The sequence below is a fragment of the Stomoxys calcitrans genome, chromosome 5, assembly GCF_963082655.1.
Source record: "Stomoxys calcitrans chromosome 5, idStoCalc2.1, whole genome shotgun sequence".
NCBI classification, from domain to species: domain Eukaryota; kingdom Metazoa; phylum Arthropoda; class Insecta; order Diptera; family Muscidae; genus Stomoxys; species Stomoxys calcitrans.
Genome location: NC_081556.1, coordinates 32,338,506 through 32,357,387, shown reverse-complemented (window position 1 = coordinate 32,357,387; position 18,882 = coordinate 32,338,506). Strand labels below are relative to the sequence as shown.

At 38.3% G+C, this 18,882-nt stretch overlaps 1 protein-coding gene across 1 annotated transcript; it reads left to right on the top strand.

Moving 5' to 3' along the window:
• The first annotated feature begins 285 nt into the window (after window positions 1-285).
• LOC131997638 (uncharacterized protein DDB_G0287625) lies at window positions 286-1,751 on the top strand. Its single transcript, XM_059368801.1, has one exon. It carries the CDS (start codon window positions 437-439, stop codon window positions 1,613-1,615), a length of 1,179 nt encoding a protein of 392 aa, XP_059224784.1. The 5' UTR covers window positions 286-436; the 3' UTR covers window positions 1,616-1,751.
• The last annotated feature ends 17,131 nt before the right edge of the window (window positions 1,752-18,882 follow it).

The following is an 18,882-nucleotide window of genomic DNA, read 5'->3' as shown; positions in this document are numbered from 1 at the left end:
CATCAAAATTGAAGACGACAAAGTAGCCAACCCAGCATCTAACAACATCTAAGTAAGCCTAGATCTAATTCTATATACGCTTTATTTATATTGTGAAATGCATTCTTAAATTTTATGAAAATATTACCGAATTGTCCTTTGAATCTAGATAAATTCATTAAGGTTAATTTTTATTTAAAAGTAAGAAAATTCTCTCAATATATTGCTGCGATTCCCATTTTAATAAAAACTAATAAACAAAAAGAGAATATCTTTGAACAAAAACCTTGGGTAAAATTTTTTTTTCCTTCTCTAAAGTGACATTCAAATTGATTAATTAGTTTTTCTTTTGTTCGATATTTTGTTTCAAAATTACGAATGTAGAAACATATTTAACAATTACACTAGACAGCGGTAAACATTTTTTTTCCCCAGTATAAACTTTTCGCTTGACGATATGGCTACTGACACTTCAAATCCACCTCCTCTATCTGTTAGAATTGATCCCCTTAAATATTTAGGAAACCTTCCAGAATTCAGTGGAGACTATAGAGATCTCCAAACTTTTATCAATTTAATAGACAGAGTCCACCCTATCCTTAGAGCTTACGATGAACCATCTCAATATCTGTTCTCTGACATCATAAAAGGCAGACTAAGAGGGAAAGCTAGGGAAATTGTTGAGATAAATTGCCAGGCCGAATCCTGGAACGATGTAAAACAGATCCTTATAAATAATTTCGGCGACAGACACAGCTTAGAGGAATTGTTCGACAAACTGAAGAGCGTGACGTTCAGATCAAATAGTGTTGAATTTTATAATGAAATTAAAACTGGCCTTAGGAGTTTAAATAACAAGACGATTACCCTACTAGGATCGGGCCCAGCAACTAGTGAATGTGCTAGGAATAACATGAAAACGGCGTTGGGGATATTCAGGGAAAAATTGCCCGAACCCATGAAGACTATAATAACATGTAGAAATCCAGACTCTCTGGAAACTGCTATGGATATACTGTTTCAGTCCGGATATGCTTATACTACACAGGCAAATGGTATCTTCAATTCTAACACGAGACAACCGAACAGATCAAACAATTCATACCAAACCCAATATAAAGGTCAGGAAAATAAAACAGACAAGCGTCAACCCCAGAATAATAACAGACAGCAACAAATTAATTCGTATCAAAATAATAGATATAATCAAGGAAATAATAGCTACAAACCGGTACAAAATCAGGGCAATCAATATAATAAAAGCTTTCAGGGTAATAGTTTTCAACAAAGGGATAACAATTACCAACCAAACAAATACAATGGAAACCCTCCTAAACAGCATAATAATCAATATTATCCTCAACAAAATATTCGAAACCCTAACTACTACCAAAGAAACAACCTACCACCTGCAGAACCAATGGATATAAATATGGTGCAGAACAATGATCAAATCAACGTTAATAACCAATATACTTATGGCAACAATTGGGAGGAGCAGATCACAAAACAAGAACAGATAGAATACCAAGGACCCCCTTCTAATTACCAACCAGCAGATAACCCGGCTCGAAATAATATCGAATCATCCCAAAATTTTCTTACAGTAGCCTCCGGGGAAAATTACCCCATATAATCGTGAAAGATTATTTAAAGTTCATTATAGATACCGGAGCAACTCATTCAATAGTGAATCCCGGTTTATGCGACCCAAAATGGAAAATAAAGACAGGACCCTTGACCTTGAAAACACTGCAAAATCGCGTCGAAACCACTACCATTTACCGTGTTCCTTTATTCTCTGAACTAGGAGATGATAAGGAAAACTTTGACCTAATAGAATGTAAATTCCACGATTATTATGACGGAATAATTGGGAATGATGTTCTAAAACGTTTTGGGGCAATAATAGACTACACGAGCGACAGTTTGATGATAAATGATAAGAAAATTCCCTTATTTTATGCGGGCACACACACAGTACAATTTATAATACCAGAAGAAAATGGACTTGTTCATTTTTCAGAACAACGAAACAACACGGGAAGCGTAATCCTAAAAGAAGGCATATACAATGTCCAGAATTTTAAACTTGAAATACAAACGTCTATAGATAGTTTAGACCAAATCTATCTTAATACTGATGCAATAACATCAGTGAATTCCAAGAACTTTTATATTGTGAATGAAGAATTTCAACAAACAGAACCAATTCTTCAACAGATCCGTACATCGCACATGAATTCAGAAGAAAAATCCCAAATATTAAGAATTATAAAAGAATACCAACATGTATTCTATGAACCAAATTCTAAGCTAACCTTTACTGGTGAAATAAAGCACAAAATAGATACGATCGACAACATTCCAATTTGTACAAAAACATACCGATACCCCTACATCCATAAGGATGAGGTACAAAAGCAGATACAGGAGATGCTTGACAACGGAATAATTCGACATAGCAGCTCACCGTATTCCGCACCAATATGGATCGTTCCTAAAAAGGAAGATGCCAGCGGTGATAAAAAATGGAGATTAGTCGTGGACTACAGGAAATTGAATGAAGTGACCATCAACGATCGGTATCCAATACCAAACATTGATGAAATCCTCGATAAATTGGGGAAAAGTATGTATTTTACTACTTTAGATCTAGCAAAAGGATTTTACCAGATCGAAGTCGAAGAATCTGATGTGCATAAAACTGCGTTTACTGTGGAAGGTGGGCACTATGAATTCTTAAGAATGCCCTTCGGACTTAAAACAGCCCCCGCGACCTTCCAACGACTAATGAACACTGTATTGAAGGATTATATTAACAAAATATGTCTCGTTTATCTTGACGACATTATAATATTTTCTACTTCACTTCAAGAGCACATAGAGTCTTTGAAACTTATCTTTAATTGCCTGCAGAACGCGAACCTAAAAGTTCAACTAGATAAGTCCGAATTCTGTAAAAGAGAAACACAATTTCTTGGACATATCGTAACTCAAGATGGTGTGAAACCAAACCCATCAAAGGTAGAATGCGTTGTAAATTTTCCGATACCAAAGACACCAAAACAAATTAAGCAATTTCTTGGACTTACGGGATATTACCGGAAATTTATTAAAGATTATTCTCATCTAACCAAACCCATGACCAAATACTTGAAAAAGGATGCCAAATTGAACATAGTAGACCCATCATATCTCCAATGTTTCGAAACTTTGAAAAAGATTTTAACTAATGATCCTATCCTAGTATATCCAGATTTTTCTAAAATATTCACTCTAACCACAGACGCCAGTAATTATGCCCTTGGTGCAGTACTATCACAAAATGATCGACCTATATGTTTTGGAAGCCGAACCTTAAACGAACATGAAATAAACTACAGTACTATCGAGAAAGAGTTATTAGCCATAGTCTGGGCTACTAAATATTTTCGACCCTATCTCTTTGGTAGAAAATTTATAATAGAAACCGACCACAAACCCTTGACATGGTTATTTTCGATAAAGGAACCTAACTCTAAACTGGTTCGTTGGAGATTGAAATTATCAGAATTCGATTATGAGATCAGATACAAGAAAGGCACCAAAAATGGAAATGCTGATGCACTTTCCAGAATAAGACCCGAAACAGCAGAAATAAACACAATTGAAGAAAATACAATGATCACAGAATGCAAAACCCCGATAAATTTCTATAAGAACCAAACTATAATCAGGAAAATTACATCAGGCTCGACCAAAATAAGATCATTGACTATATTTGGAAAAATTAGAAAAATATTTTACTTTAAGGAATTAGACAGAGCTTCAGTTATAAAATTGTTGAAAACCCACTTTCATCCTACCCAAGTCAACGCAATAATTATCGACGATCCCTTCTTCAATATATTCAGTACCACATACAGCGAAATATTTTCGAATGATAATGGATTAAAGATAGTAAGATGTACAACTCTACTCGAAGATATTGAAGATGAATTAAAATTAACAGAACTAATTAAAGCAGAACACTTGGACAAAAACCACAGAGGCATCCAAGCTGTTTACGAAGAATTAAAACTGAGGATCTACAACCCAAAATTGAAACTTAGGACCACACAATTCATAAATAACTGCGAAGTATGCAATATTGAAAAATACGATAGAAATCCGCCTAAAATACCGCTTCAGATAACTGATACACCGTCAAAACCTAGAGAAATCATACACATAGACGTATTTTACTCCTTGAACAAAAGTCTTTTTATGACGTCTATAGATAAGTTTTCTAAATATGCAATGGCATATCGGATAAACGGAAGATCTTGGACTGAATTTAAAGTAAAACTACTTCAAATGATCAATACCCTCGGAAAGATGGATAAGATTATCGTCGACAATGAACTCGGATTTAAAGCCATACCGATGCAGCAATTTCTAACAGAGGAAAACATAGAAATACACTATACGTCTAACAGCAACCATACATCAAACGCCGACATCGAACGATTACATAACACAATAAATGAACATTTAAGACTACTACGACATGACGACAGGAACAATAGCGAGACAATAGAGGAAAAAATGATTAGAATCATAGGATTCTATAATAATACTATTCACAGTACCACCGGACATAAACCTATAGATTTTATTAATGGAAAAATTCACGAAGACTCCTATAAAGGTATACACGATCTAATGGTCTCGAAAAAGGAAAAGACAATTCATAAACGAAACGAAGGTAAAGAAGATGTTATTCTGGAAGATGGAACAAACTTCATTAAAGAAATTAGAGGTGGCAAAAATCACAGGAAATACAGGAAAATAGATAGTAGAAAGATAGACAATGATCACATAGAAAATACTGTAACAAAATTAAAATATTATAAAACACATGTTAAACCAAAGAAGCAATACCAAGACAGAGACAATCCGACAATAACTACATAGAAATAACTTTCAATTCTTTCCAGGCTATGGACCGGATACTGATATTGACTTTAATTACAACTATTACGGCTCAAACGATGGACATCCAGGACTTAACTAACAATAACGGATACGTACCAATAAAGACAGGAGAATTCAGACCTATTGAATATTATAGTAAAATCTTACACATCTTGAATCTGACCGAATACGAACGCACACTGGATATTATAACGGAAAACATCAATGCCCTCAGAATGACTACATTTAATAATAAACCCCTTTTAGACACAATTGATAAGAACTTTGAATTACTTCAAGTTAAAGTTGATAATTTACATCCTCGTCTTAAATCAAAACGCGGACTAGCGAATATAATAGGAAAAGGACTTAAACTAATAGCAGGAACAATGGATAGTGACGACGAATTAGAAATAGAAGACAAACTTAAATCTCTCAATGACAGACAAATTAATCTGACTGGAAAATTAAATACATTTACACAAGTTAATAATTTTCTATCCTTACAAATACAAAACATAACAAACCATATAAATCGACAACAATACAAAATCGGCAAATACTTAGACGATTTCAAAAACATCCTTCAAAACAAGATAGCTACGCTAGAAGACGAATTTACGTACATGACACAAATTTACCAAATAAATAACGACATTCTCTTATTCAAAGACCATATAGACGATATAGGACAGATAATATTTTCTAGTAAATTAGGAATAATCCCTTCAAACATCCTAACCAAAACAGAACTAGACCTCATAACCGACTTTGACAGCTATAAGGATATTAAAGTTTCAGTTGCATTTCATAACGAAAGTTTAGTAATTATTCTACAAATTCCACATTTGTCTGAAAACTACTTTTCAAGAATTCAGTTCGAACCAATACCAAATATGTTAAATAAATCTATTATACTCGACACAAACGAGGTATTAGTTGACTTAAACAATAATATATTCGAAAATAATGTGAAAAACAAATTAATGAAAAATATGATAAAAGTAAACAACGAATGTCTAAAGAATATTTTACTATTTGAAGAGGCAAATTGCCCAATGGAATTTTTGAAAGACACAGAGATAATAGAAATAATTCCAGGTGTCTTAATATTTAAAAATTTTCTTTCAAATATTACTCATAACTGTAACAAAATGAAACTAAAACAAACTGGAAATTTTATAATCAAATTTGAAAACTGCCAAATTGATGCTTTAAATAAAACATATATGAATGTAAACATAAAAATTTATGATAAAATCATTTTACCCAATATTTTAACAAAGGTTAAAGAAACCGAACATTTTACACTGAATAATATAGAACTCGAATCCCTTTTCATGGAACAAATAAAATATAAAAATAACCTAGATCAAATCATTTACCATAACAATAAATTTACAATAATAAGTAACAGTATCGATGTAATAATAGTAATATGTATAATAACTATATGCGTAATGTTAATTTCTAAATCCAAACAAAAATTTGTAATTTCGTCGGAGCCTCATACTAACGGTGGGGGTGTTACGACATCAAAAATAGAAATTATATAAAAACAAACAAATTACAATTAAAACTACAAATCAGCAAAATTATTTGGAACGACATTTAAGATTCCAAATAATTTTATACATTCGATTTTGTTATTTCCAAAATTCCAAATAATTTTATACATTAAATTCTATTATTTCCAAAATCGGATATGTCATCACAAAATATTTTGCATCAACCCAATTGTTAAATTGTTTGTAACGACAATGTTGCGATTCCAAATAATTTCACTCTTTCAATAAAAATGCTTTGTAAGACATCTTGAATCCAACACTTAAAATTCCATAGACTTTTATAACACTGTTTCGTTCCCAACAACGATGGAAGCAGGAAACGAAACAGACTTAACAAATAAGCAAGAACCAAAAACGCTTTGTAAGATATTTTTAAGTAACATAAGTCATTGTGGACAACTAACATGTAGAATGAAATAACATTAATAAAACAGAATTATTCTCACCTCCAAATCGCTTGGACGTTTTTTTATTTTGAGTTGCCCTATCGAAATAATCGAAGGGATTACGATTCAATTTTTTTTATTTCAATATCGAGTTGAAATAATAAGTCTTAGGCTGAGGGAGCTCGGCATGCTGAAGGAGGATGGTTGCGGCCACAGTTCGATTCTGGGTGTTATGGATGCGAAGGGTAGACTGAGTAGTATCTCCGACTACGTAGCACCAATACCGACTGGAGTAAGGGCATTCAAAATCCAATGTCCTGGGAGGGATGGATGGAGGGCGAATGCTGTGTTTGAGGAGGATGAGATCTCGATCTACCCCGATGGCTCCGAGATGGAGTCAGGCACTGGATTGGGGTTTACTCTGATGCACTCAATATCAGTATGTACGGTCGATTGTACGGTCTTTCAGGCTGAGGTCTGTTGCACTGTAGTGGCTCCAAGGGAAATTCTGGTGAGGGATTTACCGCCCTACTCAAACTCAAAATTTATGTGGATAGTATGACGGCGCTCAAGGCCTTAGGGTCGAGGATGGTGAGGTCGAGATGCGTGGCGGATTGTTTGGAGTCCATGGATAGGCTCCGGACCCACGACGAAACGCTGACATGGGTTCCGGGGTATGAGGGGATTGCAGAGAATGAGAGGGCAGACGAGTGTGCCAGGAGGGGTTCGTCTGCACTGGGCGGACCAATCATCGATCTAGCCTACGTACCCTTTGTCGACCTACTGAACACAGTAGGGGGGATGGTCAGGGATGGCGTCACAGGCGAGGTGGGACTCGGTGAATAGTTGCCGGACTGAAAAGGCGCTATGGCCGGTCATGGACCGGAGGAGGACGAGAGAGTTGCTGGTGTTCGATAAAAGGTCGAAAAGTAACTTGATAAGGGTCATAGCCAAACACTGCGCCATAAGCCTCATGGGGCGCGCATGCGAATACCACACAATGACTTCTGTTGAAGTTGCCTCGATGAGAATGAAGAGGCGACTATTGAGCACTTGCTGTCTTCATGTGCGGATCTGCAGGGACGTAGGCTCACCTTTTCTGGGAAGCCATTTCTTCTGTGATCTGGGTGAACTTGCGAGTGTACTTTTAGGTCTCCTGAGATTTGTTGTAGGAACAGGATGGTTCCGACTGGGGGTGCCATTACCTCCGGCGTACGTACATCGGTGCTTGCGTGGGGATGGCCGTTTCTTCACCCCCCGCTGGGGTTCTCCATTCCTCCTGTCTTTCTTTTTTCGTGTATAGCCTCTTGTCCGAGATTTTTTTTGTATGTTGACAAAATTTCCGATACAAACTAAATATTGAAAAAATTTCAATAGAACTAAAATTTTTACAAAATTTTCCATTTCCGGAAAAATTTCCAAAAAAAAAAGAAATTTTAACAAAATTTTCTATAGAAATTAAATTTTGTCAAATTTCATTGGAAAGAGAAATTTTGAGATATTTTTTAAAACATTTTTTAATAAATTTTTAAAAATTTTTTAAACAAATTTTTAATAGTTAAAATAATTTTTATAAAAAATTTTGAATATTTTTTATAAAAAATTTTAAAATTTTCAATATTGAAAGTAAGTTTTATGTTTATTTTATTATTTTAATTTTTAAGATTTTCTCTAGTCATATCCTTTGAGTTTCTGAAATGACCTCGACCAAATTGTAGCTCAATAATTGAAGCAAGTAAACAGCTTCCGAAAGGCTTTTTACAGAAGTACAAATGCCGATGTTGCTCGTGTAATTTTAAAATTTTCAATATTGAAAATAAGTTTTATGTTTATTTTATTATTTTAATTTTTAAGATTTTCTCTAGTCATATCCTTTGAGTTTCTGAAATGACCTCGACCAAATTGTAGCTCAATAATTGAAGCAAGTAAACAGCTTCCGAAAGGCTTTTTACAGAAGTACAAATGCCGATGTTGCTCGTGTACTATTGCAACAAGCCTGGCTGGTTGTTATGACTTTGCAGAGGTCCAATTGCGCAATTGTTATTTTGTTGTTTTTGGTTGCTGTTGTTGCTGGTGACTTGCACAATGCATAGAGAGCATGCGTAGCATTGTTATGACCAAAAGCGGTGGCAAACAGGCAGTGAGTGTAGAAAAAGGGGGAGATTCAAGAAAACAAGTTTTTGTTTTGAGTTGTCTGCAGGTTTTGTGTGTTTTGATTTCGTTGCATGTTTGTTTGCCTTAACTGGCTACCACTGGGGCCAACTTGCAACATTTTGCACATGACCTTAACGCTGCTGTTGCCAATGAGCTAAGAAATTTTTGGTGGCATGCGGTATGCTGCATAATATTGAATGAAGGCAGCAAAGCGTCACACCAGATCACAAAATATTGTCAGCTCATAGTTGCAGTGTGCACATTGGCGAATCAAGCAGATGGGAAATTTTTGGAACTGGTTTTGAACTTTGTTGTGTGCAGCTATGGAATTTTGGCATTGTCAATTTTAGTAAGGAGAAAGCCCTTCACTGAATTATAATAACAAAAAAAAAAAAAAATTAAAACATACCACATAAAATTGCTTAAATTATTTGGCAGCTTGATGTATGCACTCACATGACGTAATATTGTTAAATGAGGTGCACCAATTATGAAGCAAAGAAAATTAGTTATTTAGAAATATGGTTGGAAACTGAAATATGTATGGTATGTTTATGCGAATTTTGATAACATTTTAAAGAAAGCTTGGTGATCATTAGTTATTGTTAAAAGAGAAGAAGAAGGCAGCACACCTGGGATCAAGTGGAGTGTTATAAACGGTGAGATGAACTGTTATTGGTATTCTTCGCGAGCCGTATGGAATGAAATAGCTGTAGGTTGCGTACCGAATTTCTATCAAAGCAGGAAAAATTTTAAGTTTCTAGAGGCCATAGAAGGCTAATCGAGAGATTCGTTTATATGGTTTAGCCCGAATTGGACAATACTTAGTATGGCCGTTGGAATCATAACAAAACACTCTGTGACAAATTTCAGCCAAATAGGACGACAAATGTGATTTCCGGGGACTCAATACGTCAAGTCGGGAGATAGCTTATATGGGGACAGCTTTTCAACCTAACATAATCACAAATACGGCTTCTAGGTGCTCAAGATCTTAAATCGGGAGATCGATTTGTATGGAAGCTATATCTGGTTTTACACCGATTTAGACCATACTTGTCAGGAAAATTTACCCATATAATTTTTTTTTTTATCTCGAAGACAAAGGCTGTGAAATTTAGTAAAAATCAGTTCAGATTTAGATATAGCTCCCCCGCGAGGCGTAAAAATCTCGCCGCGATGTGGGGGCTTAAGGTTTGAGTCTAGAGTCAATGCATTCACATAGGATATCATTCTGACTTAGGGCGCTGTGGTTTCCTAGTTGAATGCAAGACTTCGAATCCAACCAGATCAAAAAGTTATCTCAAACAAGTGAAAGTGAGCTAAGTTAGGCCGGGCCGAATCATATATGCCCTCCACCATTGCTCGCATTTTTCGAGTTCTTTCCCGGTATCTCTTTTTAGACAAACAAAGGATAAAAGAAAAGAATTGCCATGCTAATTGAATTGAGTGTTGGAGGCCACAGTAGAAGTCTATGTGTAAAATTTCAGCCAAATCGAATAAGAATTGAGCCTATTAGGGGCTCAAGAAGTAAAATAGGGAGATCGGTTTATATGGGAGCTGTATCAGGCTGAAGACCGATACAGACCATATTTGACACGTTTATTGAAGGTCATGGGAGAAGTCGTTTTACAAAATTTCAGCCAAATCGGATAATAATTAGGCCCTCTTGAGACCCAAGATGTCAAGATCCAGGATCGGTTTATATGACAGCTATATCAGGTTTTGTGCCGATTTAAACCGTACTTGACACAGTTGTTGGACATCATAACGAAACACATCGTGAAAAATTTCAGTCGAATCGAATAGGAATTGCGCCCTCTAGAGGCTCAAGAAGTCAAGACCCCAGATCGGTTTATACGACAGCTATGTCAGGCTCTGGACCGATTTAAACGATATTTGCCACAGTTGTTGAAAGTCACAACAAAACACCTCATGCAAAATTTCAGCCAAATCAGATAGGAATTGCTTCCTCTAGCGGGTCAAGAAGTCAAGATTCATGATCGGTTTATATGGCAGCTATATCAGGTTTTTAACCGATTTAAACCATACTAAGCACAGTTGTTGGATGTCATAACAAAACAAATCATACAAAATTTCATTCCAATCGGATAAGAAGTGCGCCCTCTAGAGGTTCAAGAATTCAAGACCCAAGATCGGTTTATATGGCAGCTATATCAAAACATAGACCGATTTGGCCCATTTACAATTTCAACCGACCTACAGTAATAAGAAGTATTTGTGCAAAATGTCAAGCGGCTAGCTTTACTCCTTCGAAAGTTAGCGTGCTTTCGACAGACAGACGGACGGACGGAGGGAATATTCTCCGCTGAAAATTTTGTCTGATGTTCGCGCCAGGATTCGAACTCTGGTGTTCAGCATCATATGCCTACATGCTAACCTCCGACAAGATAACATTGACTTGTCCCCCTGCGAGGATACCTGCGATGGATTCTTGGAAGTTGGAGAGATCCAGTTTTACGAAACGGATGAGGAGGACATCCAGATGGTCTCCTCAGATCTGAAAACAACTGGAACCTCAACTCCTGGTGAGAGGGAGGTGCCTCGCAAAGAGATAATCGGAAAGAAGACGGACAAGCTCGATACGGTATCTGATGAGATAGAGCCATCCAACCTGACTATCAGTGACAAGCGTATAACTGTTTAGCCTTGGCCTTTCTTTGATCCTGCTGCCAAAGTCATTAAGGGTGGTCAGGAGAGTTTCTTCCCGGCAAGGGTATCTCACTCAGGTGACAGGCCCAAACCAAGGAATAAGTGGTCGCGACTTAGCGACGCACGAGGGTCTAATGGCAAACGGGCCAAGAAATCGCCCAGTTTGCCATCAGCACCTGAACTAGAAGTGGTTACCTGGACCGATTTAGTCCGCAAGACCGGCTATCCGAGGAAGATGACTGATTTACGAAGAGTAGTTTCCCCGAGCTTTATCTTAAACTATTGGAAAAGGCGAGGACGACTCCTTGGCGGCTTTCTATGACGCCAAGCGGCAGAAGAGCGCCAAGGTCATTGGATACGTAAATGAGAAAACATTCGACTTTCTTTCGAAAGAGAGAAAGGTTGTTGAGGAATCACAATGGGTCACGTTATGGCCCCTGGTATAATCCTCATCCACACTAACCTAATGGGCATGATCTTGTGCTAGGAGCCGACGCCAATGTACACCCCTATCTCTGGGGAAGCACGGATACTAAAAATGGGGGTGATTCACTTTTTGATTACATTTTATTCACGGGCCTACTTTTTACAATCGGATCAGTTATAGAAGTAATGCTTGTGATAAGCCCAGTACTCATTTTCGGATCACTATAGGATATGAGATGGGGAGGAGGAGGCCATTCAGAAAGAAGGACCAACTGAGAGAAGTTCAGGGAACAGAGGCCACCAACAGAGGCTTCTGGAGGTTGCAAGGGAACTGCAGGCCGAGGTGGGTCTACTCACGGGATGCCTGGACGAGGCCTTTTTGAAGGCATGTCCCCAACGAATACCTCCGCATAAAACCATCCAGTCATGGAAGTCACCTAAACTGGTAGTCACCTAAACCTAGAGTGCTAGGGGGAGAACAGGAGGCTTTTTAATAAGGCCAAGAAAGAAAACACAGCAGAGGGCTCGAACAAATATCGTAATGCCATTGGCATGTTCATGAAGGAGACGAGGAAGGCCAAGAGGAGTTCTCCATTCTTCCTGTATAACCTCTGAATATGGTACGAGGTCTCACATCCTCTTCCACTTCTCTTTCTTTCTATAGTATCACAATAGACCGAACTGGCCTCCGAGAAAACTCACCTATGGTGGTCAATCCATTCAACCTAACCTAACCTTACTTAGATATAGCTGCAAGCGAAATGTTCTATTGCGAAGTTATTCTAATCAGAGAGCATTATGTTCGGAAATTCATAACGTTCATACAACCGCAGCAACTCTTTCAAATGTTGTTTGTTGTGATACACAAAAATTTTATTTATGTATATATATATATTGGGTTGCCCAAAAAGTAATTGCGGATTTTTTAAAAGAAAGTAAATGCATTTTTGATAAATCTTAGAATGAACTTTAATCAAATGAATAATTGCCATTTTGTTCGATAACCTTTTGCCATCTTCCTGGCAAATTTTGTATTCCACGCTCATAGAACTTCTGGCCTTTATCTGCAAAAAACTGAACCAAGTGCGATTTTATAGCCTCATCATTGCCGAAAGTTTTACCATTTAAGGAGTTCTGCAAAGATCGAAATAAATGGTAGTCTGATGGTGCAAGGTCAAGGCTATATGGTGGATGCATCAAAAGTTCTCAGCCAAGCTCACTCAGTTTTTGGCGAGTGACCAAAGATGTGTGCGGTCTAGCGTTGTCCTGGTGGAATATGACACCTTTACGATTGACCAATTCTGGTCGCTTCTCCTTGATGGCTGTATTCAATTTGTCCAATTGTTGACAGTAAACATCCGAATTAATCGTTTGGTTCCTTGGAAGCAGCTCAAAATATACCACACCCTTCCAATCCCACCAAATAGACAGCATAACCTTCTTTTGGTGGATATCAGACGAAAATGCTTCTTTGTGGGCTCAATATTAAAATTGACGCCAAACAAACAAATGTAAACAAAATTTCGCGCACTTTTTTTCTAAAGCAAGCTAAAAGTAACAGCTGATAACTGACAAAAGAAAGAATGCAATTACAGAGTCACAAGCCGTTGAAAAAATTTGTCAACGCCGACTATATGAAAAATCCGCAATTACTTTTTGGGCAACCCAATATATATTTATATATAGGTATGTAGGTTTGCCAACAGTCGCAGGTTGTGATTTTCCAGCCAAACATAACGCGATTGAACCAACTAAATCTCCCATTAACATTCCATTTAGAAACAGAAGATACTTCTCTCATATTAATAAGTGCAGTCCGCTAAAGTCTAATCTTAATGACAAGGGGCTCCTTTTTTATGACGATTCCGAACGGCGTGTCAATACCACCTGGTAGATAAGTTTTAACATGTCAGGATATCTCGCAAATGTGGACAGCATTAGTAAGGGGATAACCACCACTGAAAATTTTTCAAATGTTCATTTGAACCAAGGCGTTCGGCGTTATCGGCGTACCTCTACGCCACGTTGGCCTCCGAGCATTATCAGGAATAACGATCTTTTTTAAATATACTCAGAAGCTTACGCTTTTGGTGGCTTATAAACCATGTAATGAGTTCTAGTTTGACAGATATAGCAGTGTGAACTTGGTATAGCTACGCGTCAGCCACACAGTAAAGACCGAAGCTGTATTTGTACCAAACTCCACCCCTTAGAAATATATTTCTTTTAAGTCAATAAAGAAAATATATAAAAATGGGTTAGAGAGGAACATATCTATGCGTTACAAACATAATGTCAACTTAATAAACATAACTTGTATCCTTAACAAAAAGTAGAAACATAAAAAATGGTCCACATCACAGACTTCCTGTGTTTGTTGTGCCACATTTGGTTCGACTAACTTCCCCAATCGTCTAAACAAAATCTTTGGATTCAAAAACAAAACTAATTCCAATGAATTGATATTGCACCATATATCAGTTTTTTTAAGCCACTGGCTTGGTAAAAAACCTCCTGAAACACCAAAATTAAATCACTTCCTTCCTTACATACCACATACATGTATGACCACTTGATCATTATTAACAACAACGCCTTGGACAAACACAGCAACACCTGCAAAGTTGCACTGAAATAAGATAACGGAAGAAAAATCATGGACATAGTGCTCCATATTAAACAATGCGGTAAAGAAGACAACACCCAACATAAAAAAAATTGAAAAAAAAATCACAAAAAACAGACCATAACTGATGTGCGTTTTATTAACCAAATGTTTGATGTTAACGTTTGAATCCAATAATGAATGACAAGGAAGTGTTTTGTGCTGCTTTCGACAGCCATCATTTCACCATCCATCAAAACCCTGTACCACCATTGAATTCCCCAGCCATCCAGACGCCTAACATCTATCATGTATTCAGCTTGGTTTTGTGAGTGCATTAATTTTTTCGGGATTAATTTGGTTTTTTTGCTTAACCATGCATCTGCTCTCCATATGCGTTTTGAAATTGTGATTGCAGTAGATTTGTACTCATACATGATATTATATAATATGTTGCTCTGTTGTTTGTGCAATTCAATTTATTTGGTTTGCATAAGCTACGATTAAAGAAAGTATGTTAAGTTTATCAATACGTTTCACACTGCCAATAAGACGATATTGTCGAAATATTGGTATAAGACTTCTACGACAGGTGATGCTAAGGGCAAAAGACTGGTTGGACTTCCACAGCTAACAACTTGCCATTCAGAAAACGGAGTTCCTACTCCTAACGAGAAACAAGTAAAAGCGTGTTAAGTTCGGCCGGGCGGAATCTTATATACCCTACACCATGGATCGCATTTGTCGAGTTCTTTTCCCGAAATCTCTTCTTCGGCAAAAAAATTATATAAGAAAAGATTTGCTCTGCTATTAGACCGATATCAAGATATGGTCCGGTTTGGACCACAATTAAATTATATGTTGGAGACCCATTCGAATAAGAATTGCGCTCTTTGGGGGCTCAAGAAGAAAAATAGAGAGATCAATTTATATGGGAGCTGTATCGGGCTATAGACCGATTCAGACCATAATAAACACGTATGTTGATGGTCATGAGAGGATCTGTCGTACAATATTTCAGGCAAATCGAATAAGAATTGCGACCTCTAGAGGCTCAAGAAGTCAAGATCCCAGATCGGTTTATATGGCAGCTATATCAGGTTATGAACCGAGTTGAGCCTTATTTGACACAGTTGTTGAAAGTAAAAATAAAATACGTCATGCAAAATTTCAGCCAAATCGGATAGGAATTGCGCCCTCTAGAAGCTCAAGAAGTCAAGACCCAAGATCGGTTTATATGGCAGCTATATCAGGTTATGGACCGATTTGAACCATACTTGGCACAGTTGTTGGATATCATAACAAAATACTTCGTGCAAAAATTCATTCAAATCGGATAAGAATTGCGCCCTCTAGAGGCTCAAGAAGTCAAGATCGCTTTATATGGCAGCTATATCAAAACATGGACCGATACGGCCCATTTACAATCCCAACTGACCTACACTTATAAGAAGTATTTGTGCAAAATTTCAAGCGCTAGCTTTACTCCTTCGGAAGATAGCGTGCTTTAGACAGACAGACGGACGGACATCGACATAAAATGTCATGACGATCAAGAATATATATACTTTATGGGGTCTCAGACGAATATTTCGAATAGTTACAAACAGAATGACAAAATTAGTATACCCCCCATCTAATGGTGGAGGGTATAAAAATATCCCAGTGGAAGTGGATATGCACATAGACGACATACTGATGAAGACCAAGAGATCGGTCAAATAACTAGGAATGCGACTAGATACAAAGCTGACCTATGCAGACCAAATTCGGCATGCGACAACCAAGGATAACGGCGCAACTCAGCTGACTGATGGAAACCATAGGTGGGCCTCTCCCTAGCATGAGCAAAATCTTAATGGAGACATGCAATAGTATCTTCCTCTATGGGAGTGAAATATGGGGCCAGACACTGCAGAAAGAGAGCCGAGCGGAATCCCGCTCTCGGTACAGAGGACGGCGGCTCTTGGGGCCATATAATACTACCGGACAGTGGCGGCACCTACATACCTTGTAATAGCTGGCCTATTGGTCTATAGACCAAAAAGTCATGGCTCTAGGCAGGCTCTACGCCGCAACGTGCAACAGCCAGATAGGACAGGGTGAAATTTAAACGAGAGGAGACTATCGAGAGATGGCAACAAAGGTGGACGAATCGGGCCAAGTGAACGCGAGGACTAATTCCCGATGTACGGGTGTAGAGATTTGGGAAGCACGCCGACGTCAACTATTATGTCACACACCTGTTGAGAGGCCACGGTAACTTCCGAAAATACCTGCATAGAATGGGCAAATGCTTCGCAAGCAGGTGCATTTATGAGGAGCTAAAATTTGCAGATGATGTGTAACAAACATGCTTCCATTGCTAGCGCTGGGTTTAAAGACGAAGGGAATTGGAAACAGCGATTGGTGACGTTTCGCTGGAGAGAATAGTCCAGTGGATGCTGAAAGACGAGAAGAGGTGGCAGGCAATAATGAGAAACGCCGAGCAAGTACTGCGCAGGTAAAAGGTAGACCTGGACGCAGCGGCGTTGAGTATGAATGCCGAGGTCTGGACGCTGACACAATAACGATGATAATCATCTGATACGGGGTCCACCTCGAAGTAATACGAAAGCGGTCCGATCCCCAAGGGCGACACAGGGTGGGCTTTTAGCCGATACCGGCATTTTAACCCCACTCTTATTAGTGGCCACCATAAATTACCTATCACGGATGCTGACTGAGAAGGGATTTGAACCCGTATGCTACGCAGACGATGTTATAATACATCTAAGCGGTAAGGATCCGAACCAGCAATGCAGAAGGGCCGAAAGTGTCTTATATATGCCATACGACTGGGCTGGACTCAGAGGTCTCAATGTTAATCCAGAGAAGACTGAAATATGCCAGTTCACGAGGAAGACGAAGGTGTCCAATTTAATGCATCGCTTTTCCTTAATGAGACGATTTCAATATCTGACAAGGTCAAATACTTTGCAGTGATCTTGGAGAGGAAACTGAATTGGAAGTGCCACATTTAGGAGCGTACTGAGAAGGCTCACAGATGTTGGGCACTATGTAGACGGGCTGTAGGCTCGAAATGGGGCCTGATTCCGAGGATAGTTCACTGGCTCTACAGGAGCGTGATTAGACCAATACTTACGTACACCTCAGTAGTTTGGTGGACTGCCATGGAGAAAGAGTGCAACACAAGTTTAGAGAACATATTGTCTTGGCATAGGCAAAGCAATGAGGAGCACGTCCACTAGGGCATTGAAGACTATTGTAGATATCCGACCCATTGACATACAGATTAAGTGCGAGGCAGCCACTGCGGCTATGAGACTTAAGGGGATGGGATAATGTATTGAGGATGGGAGCAGCTCACACCATCGCGGTATAATCGAGGCGACGATAGGCAGTAAGGGGGAACTACCGTCGATAAACTTGGTTAACCCGAAGCCTTTCGGGTCGACGCAGTCCGAGTTAAGGGTTTGGGCGACGAATGCGCATGCAACATTATGGAGCAGGACGGCTCAAATCCTATGGGGAGACCCAGATTGTGAGAAGACGAGGCTATTTCTGAAAGGAAGCAAGAAGGAGGTGAGTACAGCTCTCGGTATCATAATAGGACACATAGGACTACGAGCTCACTTATGTAAAATCAGTGCGGCAAGTGATATCATGTGTAGGGCATGCGGGGAAGATGATGAGACGTTGAAGCATTTCCTTCGCCATTGCCCGGCTTTCGCGTCTAACAGATACCGGCACTTAGGTGGGGACACAACACCAGACATTAACCAACTTAGGGGCGTGGCATGGAAAATAATTCAGGATTTTTTAAGCAGCACGGAATTATAACTTAGATTTTCTTTATCGACGTTACTTTTTTTAACCGAACCTAACCGGTACCGTTGATGACAGAGCACGGACTAAGGCAAGAGACATGTCATAGTCATAGTCATGATATTGTAAATCGATCTAGTAGTGTAAGTCTGTCGAAAGCAGGCAAACCATCGAACGAGTAATGCAAGCTTCTCTCAATTTTGCACGAATTCCACTTACATATGTAGGTCAGTTGGAATTTTTTATCTGTCCAATCGGTTCCCATATAAAGCTATCTTCCGATTGAATTTCTTGAGCCTCTGGGGGGCGTAATCTTAATGCAATT

Coding starts and splice junctions, on each gene's coding strand:
- LOC131997638 (XM_059368801.1), top strand. CDS start 437: ATGGCTACTGACACTTCAAATCCACCTCCTCTATCTGTTAGAATTGAT.